Raw genomic sequence first — 12,408 nt, 5'->3', positions numbered from 1 at the left:
TTGCGTGTAACTCCGGAGTCAGTGTCGGCTGGCAGAGTTAGAAAGCCCAGCATGGGGTCTGCGGCTGGCTCTCACCTGGTCGGATGGCTCAGCGAGTGGTGGTAGAGCCTCAGAAATGGAGGTAGGTTAATGTGGACGCCTGTTAACCTGGTATGGGAGGTCATGCTGTTGAGGCAGCTGGTTGTGTAGGAGCTGAGTGTTGTGGGATATCCTGAGGGATAAAAGGCTTCTGTTTCAGGCTATATTCGTTCAATGGGGTAATGGGGATGATGAGATGGATAAAATAGGGATATTACCCCCAGAAAAAAAGTTTAAAGTGGTTATGAAAGAATATGAAGGGAGAGCTCCTGCTTTATGCGACCGCTCAGTATGGCTGTAGGCTCTGCCCCCCCCCCCCAAGATTTACTTATACACAAGCCTTTTGGTCTGGCTACAGCACTTATACGCCTAGATTTAGAGTTCTGCGTTAGCCGTCAAAAGCAGCGTTAAGGGCTCCTAATGCTGCTTTTTACCGCCCGCTGGTATTTAAAGTCAGTCAGGAAAGGGTCTAACGCTCACTTTCCAGCCGCGACTTTTCCATACCGCAGATCCCCTTACGCCAATTGCGTATCCAATATTTTCAATGGGATCTTCCTAACGCCGGTATTTAGAGTCTTGGCTGAAGTGAGCGTTAGAACTCTAACGAAAAGACTCCAGCCGCAGAAAAAAGTCAGGAGATAAGAGCTTTATGGGCTAACGCCGGTTTAAAAGCTCTTAACTACTGTGCTCTAAAGTACACTAACACCCATAAACTACCTATGTACCCCTAAACCGAGGCCCCCCCACATCGCCGCCACTCTAATAAAAAATTTTAACCCCTAATCTGCCAACCGGACACCGCCGCCACCTACATTATCCCTATGTACCCCTAATCTGCTGCCCCTAACACCGCCGACACCTACATAATATTTATTAACCCCTAATCTGCCCCGCCAACGTCGCCGCTACCTTACCTACACTTATTAACCCCTAATCTGCCGACCGGACCTTGCCGCCACTATAATAAATGTATTAACCCCTAAACCGCTTCACTCCCGCCTCGCAAACCCTATAATAAATAGTATTAACCCCTAATCTGCCCTCCCTAACATTGGCGACACCTAACTTCAAGTATTAACCCCTAATCTGCCGACCGGACCTCACCGCTACTATAATAAATGTATTAACCCCTAAAGCTAAGTCTAACCCTAACCCTAACACCCCCCTAAGTTAAATATAATTTAAGCCAATCAGATTGAGCTTGCATTCTATTGGCTGATCGGAACAGCCAATAGAATGCAAGCTCAATCTGATTGGCTGATCCAATCAGCCAATCGGATTGAACTTCAATCTGATTGGCTGATTCAATCAGCCAATCAGATTTTTCCTACCTTAATTGCGATTGGCTGATAGAATCCTATCAGCCAATCGGAATTCGAGGGACGCCATCTTGGATGATGTCATTTAAAAGAACCTTCATTCGTCGTTAGTCCGTCGGTGAGGAAGGATGGCTCCGCGTCGGCTGCTTCAAGATGGACCCGCTCTGCTCCGGATGGAAGAAGATAGAAGATGCCGTCTGGATGAAGACTTTGGACCCTCTGGAGGACCTCTTCTTGCCGGATAGGATGAAGACTTCGGACCCTCTGGAGGACCTCTTCTTGCTGGATAGGATGAAGACTTCGGACCCTCTTCTGGACGGATCGGTGATACCCGGCTGGGTGAATACAAGGTAGGGAGATCTTCAGGGGCTTAGTGTTAGGTTTATTAAGGGGGGTTTGGGTGGGTTAGATTAGGGGTATGTGGGTGGTGGGTTGTAATGTTGGGGGGTATTGTATGGGGTTTTTTACAGGCAAAAGAGCTGATTTCTTTGGGGCATGCCCCGCAAAAAGCCCTTTTAAGGGCTGATAAGATAATAGAGCTGTTAACTTTTTATTTTAGAATAGGGTAGGGCATTTTTTTTATTTTGGGGGCTTTGTTATTTTTTTAGAGGGCTTAGAGTAGGTGTAATTAGTTTAAAATTCTTGTAATCTTTTATTATTTTTTGTAATTTAGTGTTTGTTTTTTTTGTAATTTAGTGTTTGTTTGTTTTTTGTAATTTAGTTTAGTTGATTTAATTGTAGGTAGTTTATTTAATTAATTTATTGATAGATAGTGTTAGGTTTAATTGTAACTTAGGTTAGGATTTATTTTACAGGTAATTTTGCAATTATTTTAACTAGGTAGCTATTAAATAGTTAATAACTATTTAATAGCTATTGTACCTAGTTAAAATAAATACAAAATTGCCTGTAAAATAAATATAAATCCTAAAATAGCTACAATATAATTATTCGTTATATTGTAGCTATAGTAGGGTTTATTTTACAGGTAAGTATTTAGCTTTAAATAGGATTAATTTATTTAATAAGAAATAATTTATTTTGTTAGATTTAAATTATATTTAATTTAGGGGGGTGTTAGGGTTAGGGTTAGACTTAGCTTTAGGGGTTAATACATTTATTATAGTGGCGGAGCGGTCCGGTTGGAAGATTAGGGGTTAATAAGTGTAGGTAAGGTAGCAGCGACGTTGGGAGGGCAGATTAGGGGTTAATAATATAATCCAGGTGTGAGCGATAGCGGGGGCGGCAGATTAGGGGTTAATAAGTGTAAGATTAGGAGTGTTTAGACTCGGGGTTCATGTTAAGGTGTTAGGTGCAGACTTAGAAACATTTCCCCATAGGAAACAATGGGGCTGCGTTAGGAGCTGAACGCTGCTTTTTTGCAGGTGTTAGGTTTTTTTTTCAGCTCAAACTGCCCCATTGTTTCCTATGGGGGAATCGTGCACGAGCACGTTTTTCAAGCTGGCCGCTACCGTAAGCAACGCTGGTATTTAGAGTTGAAGTGGTGGTAAATTATGCTCTACTCTCCCTTTTTGGAGCCTAACGCAGCCCTTCAGAGAACTCTAAATACCAGCGTTATTTAAAAGGTGCGGGGGGAAAAAAACACGCGTAGCTAATGCACCCCTTTGGCCGCAAAACTCTAAATCTAGGTGATAGTGTTTACAACATTTTTAGTAGCTCTCAGCCAGATTACGAGTTTTGCGTTATGGCTGGCACGCTACTAACTTGCAAGTTATTTCCACCGCTCACCTTTAATAGCGCTTCTATTACAGGTTTTCCAAAAACCGGCGTTTGTGGGCAATATGACAGCGTTGAGCTCCATACCGCACACAAATACCAGCGCTGCTTTTAGCTGCTTTGACATGCTCGTGCACAAATTCCCCATAGACATCATCGGGGAGAGCTGGCTAAAAAAAAGCCTAACACCTGCAATGACGGAGCGTAATGCTCCGTAACGCAGCCCCATTGATTCCTATGGGGAAAGAAAATATATGTTTAAACACGCTAACATAAACCCAGAGTCTAAACACCCCTAATCTGCCGCCCCCGACATCGCCAAAACCTACATTACACTTATTAACCCCTAATCTACCGCCCCCAACGTTGCGAACACCTACATTACACTTATTAACCCCTAATCTGCCGCCCCGATATCGCCAACACCTACCTACACTTATTAACTCCTAATATCCCCAATGTTGCCGCCACCCACCTACATTTATTAACCCCTAATCTGCCGCCCCCAATGTCGCCGCCACCACTATACTAAAGTTATTAACCCCTAAACCTCTGGCCTCCCACATCACTAACACTAAATAAATATATTAACCCCTAACCCTAAGCCTAACCCTAACACCCCTAACTTTAATATAATTAAAATAAATCTAAATAAAAATTACTATTATTACCTAAATAATACCTATTTAAGACTAAATACTTACCTGTAAAATAAACCCTAAGATAGCTACAATATAACTAATAATTACATTGTAGCTATCTTAGGTTTTATTTTTATTTCACAGTTAAGTTTGTATATATTTTAACTAGGTAGACTAGTTAGTAAATAGTTATTAATTATTTAATAACTACCTAGTTAAAATAAATACAAACGCCTAGATTACGAGTTTTATCAGTAATGCTGTGCGGTGCTAACAAGCAGTTTTCCCTCACCTACAGACAACACTGGTATTACGGGTTTTTAGAAACCCGGCGTTAGCCGCAGAAAAGTGAGAGGAGAGCAAAATTTAGCTCCACATCTCACCTCAATACCAGCGCTGCTTACGGTAGCTGTGAGCTGGCTAAATGTGCTCGTGCACAATTTCCCCATAGGAATCAATGGGGGAGAGCCGGCTGAAAAAAAACCTAACACCTGCAAAAAAGCAACGTAAAGCTCCTAACGCAGCCCCATTGATTCCTATGGGGAAATAAAAGTTATGTCTACACCTAACACCCTAACATGAACCCGGAGTCTAAACAACCCTAATCTTACGTAACCTAACTACATTTATTAACCCCTAATCTGCCGCCCGCAAAGTCGCCGCCACTATATTAAAGTTATTAACCCCTAAATCTAAGTCTAACCCTAACCCTAACACCTCCCTAACTTAAATATAATTTAAATAAATCTAAATAAAATAACTATCATTATCTAAATTATTCCTATTTAAAACTAAATACTTACCTATAAAATAAACCCTAAGCTAGCTACAATATAACTAATAGTTACATTGTATCTATCTTAGGGCTTATTTTTATTTTACAACTTTGTATTTATTTTAACTATGTAGAATAGTTATTAAATAGTTATTAACTATTTAATAGCTACCTAGTTAAAATAAATTCAAATTTACCTGTAAAATAAATCCTAACCTAAGTTACAATTACACCTAACACTACACTATAATTAAACTAATTACCTAAACTAACTACAATTAAATACAATTTAAAACAATTATCTAAAGTAAGAAAAAACCCCCCACTAAATTACAGAAAATAATAAAATAATTAAAAGTTTTTTAAACTAATTACACCTAATCTAATCCCCCCAAAATAATAAAAAGCCCAACCCTACACTAAATTACAAATAGCCCTTAAAAGGGCCTTTTGCGGGGCATTGCCCCAAAGTAATCAGCTCTATTACCTGTAAAAAAAATACAATACCCCCCAACATTAAAACCCACCACCCACACACCCAACCCTACTCTAAAATCCACCCAATACCCCCTTAATAAAACCTAACACTAACCCCTTGAAGATCCCCCTACCTTGAGAAGTCTTCACCCAGCCTGGCCGAAGTCCTCAATGAAGCCGGGCAAAGTGGTCCTCCAGACGGGCAGAAGTCTTCATCCAGGCGGCATCTTCTATCTTCATCCTTCCGGCGCGGAGCGGCTCCATCTTCAAGACATCCGACGCGGAGCATCCTCTTCAAATGAAGTCCAACTGAAGAATGAAGGTTCCTTTAAATGATGTTATCCAAGATGGTGTCCCTTGAATTCCGATTGGCTGATAGAATTCTATCAGCCAATCGGAACTAAGGTAGAAAAAATCCTATTGGCTGATGGAGGGCTTTTTTATTTTGATAGGGCTATTAGATTAGGTGTAATTAGTTTAAATATTTGATAATTTCTTTTTTATTTTGTGTAATATAGTGTTTATTATTTTTTGCAATTTAGATAAATGTTTTTTTTAAATTTAATTTATTTAATTTTAGTGTAATGGTAGGTTTTAGTGTAAGATAGGTTAGGTTTTATTTTACAGGTAACTTTGTATTTATTTTAACTAGGAAGATATTAAATAGCTAACTATTTACTAACTAGTCTACCTAGTTAAAATAAATACAAACTTACCTGTGAAAAAAAATAAAACCTAAGCTAGATACAATATCACTATTATTATGTAACTATATTGTAGCTAGCTTAGGTTTTATTTTACAGGTAAGTATTTATTTATTTTTAAATATGAATAATTTAGGTATTAATTGAAATTTTTATTTGGAATTATTTTAATTATGTTAAAGTTAGTGGGTGTTAGGGTTACGTTAGGGTTAGACTTAGGGTTAGGTTTAGGGGTTAATAATTTTAGAATAGTGGCGGCGACATTGGGGGCAGCAGATTAGCGGTTAATAAGTGTAGTTAGCTGATGGCGATTTTGGGGGCAGCAGATTAGGGGTTAATAACAGTAATGTAGGTTGCGACAATGTTAGAGACAGCAGATTAGGGGTTAATAAGTATATGTAGGTGGCGACGACATTGGGGCAGCAGATAAGGGGTTAATAATATTTAACTAGTGTTTACGATGCGGGAGTATGGTGGTTTAGGGGTTAATATGTTTATTATAGTGGCGGCAATTCCGGAGCAGCAGTTTAGGGGTTAATAATTTTATTTTAGTGTTTGCACTGCGGGAGGGCCTCGGTGTAGGGGTTTATGGGTGTTAGTGTACTTTGTAACACTTTAGTTATGAGTTTTATGGTACAGCTCTGTAACGTAAAACCCATAACTACTGACTTTCAGATGACGGTACGGATCTTATAGTTATAGGCTGTAATGCTCACTTTTTGGCCGGACAGGCAAACTCATAATACTGGCGCTGTGGAAGTCCCATTGAAAAAGGACTTTTTGAAAGGTGCGGTAGTTACGTTGCGTGACGGCCAAAAAAGTGTGCTGTACAGCTGTACCTACAAGGCGGTAGGGAAAAAGCAGCGTTATACTCATAACCCAAAACTCGTAATCTAGCCGTCTTTTTGCGCTAGTTCAAGAGAAAAAGATCTCTATAGTTTCTTATTTGGAGAGATTCTGTTTCAGGCTCCCTCTTTTTATATGGCTGTTTTTCCCACTCAGGTGCTTTAGATGCTTTAGAGTCACGGTTGGGAAAAAATCTAGCAAAGATCTCCTTAACTCCTCAGAAGTGTGTGTCTTTTCTGGGGTTTAAAATTGATTCTATGACCATGTTTTTCTGCCCTTCTCCAACTGAATCCTCTCCCTCCAGTTGCTCAGTGCATGGAAGTTGTGGGTCTCATGGTGTTTTCTTCAGATGCAGTTCTATTTGCCAGATTTAATCTTTGAGCCCTCCAATTGCAGATCCTGCATCAATGGAATTGGGACCAAAATGCTTTGTTTCTAAGGATCTTTTTAGATCACAGGACATGAAAGTCCCTAAGCTTTGTGGAAGACTTAGCATTGCTTGGTTCAGGGGGCCTCTTTTCTTCAACCATTGTAGGTAGTAATCTCCACCGATGTCAGACTGTTAGGTTGGGGGTCTTGGAGAGTGCAGGGAGTTTTAGACCCTCAGTATGCTAGGTTACAGATAAATATTCTGGAACTTTGTGCAATCTTCACAGCTCTCTAGAGTTGGCCTGACCTCATACAGGAATCTTTTCTGCAATTCCTGTCATAAATTGTCACAGCAGTGGCCTATATCAGTTATCAGAGAGGTACACATAGTTACATTGCTATGAGGGAATTTTCATCAACTGGATAGAACATTATCACTGCATGATTTCTACAATACAGATTCCGGATGTGAACAAATGGCAGATATACTTCTCAGTCTCCAGTCTCTTTACCCAGTAGAATGGTCCCTGAATCAGCAAGGTTTTAACCATATTGTGATACATTGGGGCCTACCAGAGATAGATCTCTTGGCCTCTGTCTTGAATTGCAAACTGCCCTAATTTTCTACTCCCATATGATGAAGGAGAACAACATTTATGCTTACCTGATGATAAATTGCACAATGGTGAAAGTCCACAAACTCTACCCTTTCTTTTTGTATATGTGGCGGAAATACTTGCTTTGCACATTGTCACAACCACCTCTCCAAATATGACTGCACAGGTACAGTTGTGACTGAGATGGGAGAATGAAAGCCTTAAAACACCTTTTCAACTATTCTAGCTCCGGAAAGTACAAAAAAACCTTTTATCACCAACCACTACCTGCATCTATAACTCTAAACGGACTGGGGCTTTTAAACTGACATTAGGACCCAGGCCTCTAGCTGTGTGTAATAAAATTTTCTCAAGTGAATTTTACTAGCTATTTATGACAGGAGGTCTGTTTTTTTAAGGAAAATTCACAGGGACATACATCATCTGAAAAACAAAATAATTAGCACACAGAGGAAAAGTTAACCCCATACACCTAAAATCATGAGGTCTTCATGACACTCATCCTTTAAACCACCTTTATCTTACCTGTTTTCCTCAGCTACTTGGCTAAATGTATGACTAGCGGTAGCAATAACCAGCCACATGTAATTTTGCCTGTTTGCGGGAGCGTGATAAATTAGTGATCCACTTGTAATCTAGCCTATATTGTACAGATTAGAATTTAGAAGTAAAAACCAAAAGTAATGCCACAAATGGTACAAAATCATAACAAGGTTTAAAAAAAAAATCAAAAAAAAAAAATCACAGCAATGTCAACCTAGGTAAATTACTATGTGTAAATAAAATTTTCTATATAAATGTGTTGTAGTTTATATGAAGCAAGATGATATTTGTTCTCTCTTTAACAGACATTTTACATTTTTCCATCTTACACAACTAGATCTCTTTGTGATCCTCATCTATATTGTTCACTTTCCCTATAGGAGAGGCTTCCAAAACTTCAATTATTTCTTCATGTTCTACTCTGTTATCATGGGATTGGGAGCATGCCTATTCAGGGTCATACTCAACGTGTTCTTAGGAAGCTGGTTACTGGCCAGGATTGACCTACCCCTTTTCCCAAGAGGCTATGAAGGGGTTGATATGGGTGAGCTTGCTCCATTAAACAAATTGATTTAAATATATAGTGATAAAATATACTGCAAGGAACAAGTTCCAAACAACAGGAAAGAGCCAGACAGACAAATAGCATGGATAGTCACACAGTCTGACTAAGTAGAGCAGTCTTTGAAGACCAGAGCTAATAAAACCATCAGCTTTTACAAATAAGTCTTCCTAAATTTGAGCAATATAGGGTCCACTTACTAAGGTTTGCAAGTATGTAACATCCACCACTAGGCTGTCCTTGTTTTACAAAAAGCTATAAATTAAATTTAGCTTACGGTTGCTTCTTTGTGATTATGAGGGATCTGATATATAACAATGTTTTGGACTGGGAAAGGCTGGAAGGTGTATAGGTATGTTTGTAGACATGTTTGTGTATATGTATGTGTGTGTACATATGTATGTGTGTGTATGTGTGCACACCTATATCTACACACATAAATATACTGTACATATCTACATATATTATACACCTTTGAACCCTTCCCAGTCCAAAATCTTGTCATATACTATATCCCTTTAAATCATTGTTAAAACACTTTTATCAATAATAATAAAAATAATCACCTAGATTACAAGTTGTGCTCTAAACCGGGTGTGTAAAGAACGCAAAAAAATAGCATTATCACACTTTCTATAGCGCTGCTATTACATATTACTGAAAAACCTCCTTGTTCTGTGCGTTATGGTGCGTTAAGCTCCATACCGCACAAAAGCCAAGGGCTGAGTTTACGTGCTCGCGCACACTTTCCCCCATAGACATCAATGGGGAGAAATTCTTCAAAAAAAACTAACATCTGCAATCGCGGAATGGAGATCGCCGTAACGCAACCCCATTGATGTCTATGGGGAAAAGAAAGTTATGTTTAAACCTAACACCCTAACATAAACCCCTAGTCTAAACACCCCTAATCCGCTGCCCCCGACATCGTCGACACTAAATAAAATGATTACCCCTAAACCACCGCCCCGACATCACCGACGCTAAATAAAAATGATTAACCCCTAAACTGCCACCCCCGACATCGCCGACACTAAATAAAATAAATAACCCCTAAACTGCCAGCCCCCCACATTGGTACTAATAAACTAAACCTATTAACCCCTAAACCGCCAGCCCCCCACATCGCAATACACTAAATTAAACTATTAACCCCTAAACCTAACACCCCCTAACTTTAAATTAAACTTACAATATAATTATCTTTAAATAAATAAAAACTTACCTGTGAAATTAAAAAATATCCGGCTAGATTACAAGTTTTTCGTTTTGAGCTGTGCGGTGCTAACGAGCAGTTTTGTCTCACCGCTCACTTACCTGCAGCGCTGGTATTACGAGTTTTTACAAACCCAGCGTTAAAAGGCAAGAAGTGAGCGTTGAGCAAAATTTAGCTCCTTACCACACTCCAATACCAGCGCTGCTTAAGTCAGCGGTGAGCTGGTCATAGGTTCTCGTGCACGATTTCCCCATAGGAATCAATAGGGAGAGCGGCTGAGAAAAAGTCTAACACCTGCAAAAAAGCAGCGTAAAACTCAGTAACGCAGCCCCATTGATTCCTATGGGGAAACAAAATTTATGTTTACACCTAACACCCTAACATGAACCCCGAGTCTAAACACCCCTAACCTTACACTTATTAACCCCAATCTGCCACCCCCAGCATCGCCGACACCTGCATTATATTTATTAACCCCTAATCTGCCGCTCCGGACACCGCCGCCACCTACATTATACTTATGAACCCCTAATCTGCTGCCCCCAACATCGCCGACACCTACATTATATTTATTAACCCCTAATCTGCCGCCCCCAATGTCGCTGCAACCTACCTACACTTATTAACCCCTAATATGCTGCCCCCAACGTCACCGCCACTATAATATACATATTAACCCCTAAACCGCCGCACTCCCACCTCGCAAACATTAGTTAAATATTATTAACCCCTAATCTGCCGTCCCTAACATCGCCGCCACCTACCTACATTTATTAACCCCTAATCTGCCGCCCCCAATGTCGCCGCCACTATACTAAATGTATTAACCCCTAAACCTAAGTCTAACCCTAACCCTAACACCCCCTAACTTAAATATAATTAAAATAAATCTAACTAAAAATTCCTATAATTAACTAAATTATTCCTATTTAAAACTAAATACTTACCTATAAAATAAGCCCTAAGCTAGCTAGAATATAACTAATAGTTACATTGTAGCTAGCTTAGGGTTTATTTTTATTTTACAGACAAGTTTGTATTTATTTTAACTAGGTAGAATAGTTATTAAATAGTTATTAACTATTTAATAACTACCTAGCTAAAATAAATACAAAAGTACCTGTAAAATAAAACAATAACACCTAACACTACACTATAATTAAATAAATTTACAAAATTAACAACAATAATAATAATTAATAAATTAAATTAAATTAGCTAAAGTACAAAAAAAAGCAAACACTAAATTACAGAAAATAATAAACAAATTACAAGATATTTAAACTAATTACACCTAATCTAATAGCCCTATCAAAATAAAAAAAGTCCCCCAAAATAAAAAAAAAACCCTATCCTAAACTAAACTATCAAAAGCCCTTTAAAGGGCCTTTTGCAGGGCATTGTCTTAAAGTAATCAGCTCTTTTACCTGTAAAAAAAAATACAAACAACTCCCCCAACAGTAAAACCCACCACCCACACAACCAACCCCCCAAATAAAATACTATCTAAAAAAAACTAAGCTCCCCATTGCCCTGAAAAGGGCATTTGGATGGGCATTGCCCTTAAAAGGGCAGTTAGCTGTTTTGAGGCCCAAACCCTAACCTAAATATAAAACCCACCCAATGCACCCTTAAAAAAACCTAACACTAACCCCCTGAAGGTCGACTTACAGTTCTGAAGATCGGACATCCATCCTCAAGGAAGCGACAGAAGTCTTCATCCAACCGGGCCGAAGTCCTCAATGAAGCCGGGAGAAGTCTTCATCCAAGCCGGGCAAAGTGGTCCTCCAGACGGGCAGAAGTCTTCATCCAGACGGCATCTTCTATCTTCATTCATTCGACGCGGAGCGGCTCCATCTTCAAGACATCCGACGCGGAGCATCCTCTTCTTCCAACGACTAAAGACGAATGAAGGTTCCCTTAAGTGACAGCCTTAGTAAGTCAGCCAATCGGAATTAAGATAGAAAAATCCTATTGGCTGATGCAATCAGCCAATAGGATTGAAGTTCAATTCTATTGGCTGATCCAATCAGCCAATAGGATTGAGCTTGCATTCTATTGGCTGATTGGAACAGCCAATAGAATGCAAGCTCAATCCTATTGGCTGATTGCATCAGCCAATATGATTTTTTCTACCTTAATTCCGATTGGCTGACGTCACTTAAAGGAACCTTCATTCGTCTTTAGTCGTTGGAAGAAGAGGATGCTCCGCGTCGGATGTCTTGAAGATGGAGCCGCTCCGTGTCGGATGGATGAAGATAGAAGATGCCTTCTGGATGAAGACTTCTGCCCGTCTGGAGGACCACTTCGCCCGGCTTGGATGAAGACTTCTCCCGGCTTCGTTGAGGACTTCAGCCCGGTTGGATGAAGACTTCTGCCGCTTCCTTGAGGATGGATGTCCGGTCTTCAGAACTGTAAGTCAATCTTCAGGGGGTTAGTGTTAGGTTTTTTTAAGGGTGTATTGGGTGGGTTTTATTTTTAGGTTAGCGTTTGGGCCGCAAAACAGCTAACTGCCCTTTTAAGG

General features: G+C 39.6%; 1 protein-coding gene across 1 annotated transcript in view; it reads left to right on the top strand.

The window, feature by feature from the left end:
* Positions 1-12,408, top strand: part of LOC128664476 (stimulated by retinoic acid gene 6 protein-like) — a 130,182-nt gene that overhangs the window by 99,391 nt on the left and 18,383 nt on the right. The window contains exon 16 of the mRNA XM_053719301.1: positions 8,487-8,650. Coding sequence (XP_053575276.1) covers positions 8,487-8,650 — 164 coding nt within the window. The remainder of the gene's footprint in view (positions 1-8,486; positions 8,651-12,408) is intronic.

The sequence above is a fragment of the Bombina bombina genome, chromosome 6, assembly GCF_027579735.1.
Source record: "Bombina bombina isolate aBomBom1 chromosome 6, aBomBom1.pri, whole genome shotgun sequence".
Taxonomy (NCBI): domain Eukaryota; kingdom Metazoa; phylum Chordata; class Amphibia; order Anura; family Bombinatoridae; genus Bombina; species Bombina bombina.
The sequence above is the reverse complement of the archived record's forward strand: the minus strand, read 5'-3'. Positions and strand labels throughout refer to the sequence as shown.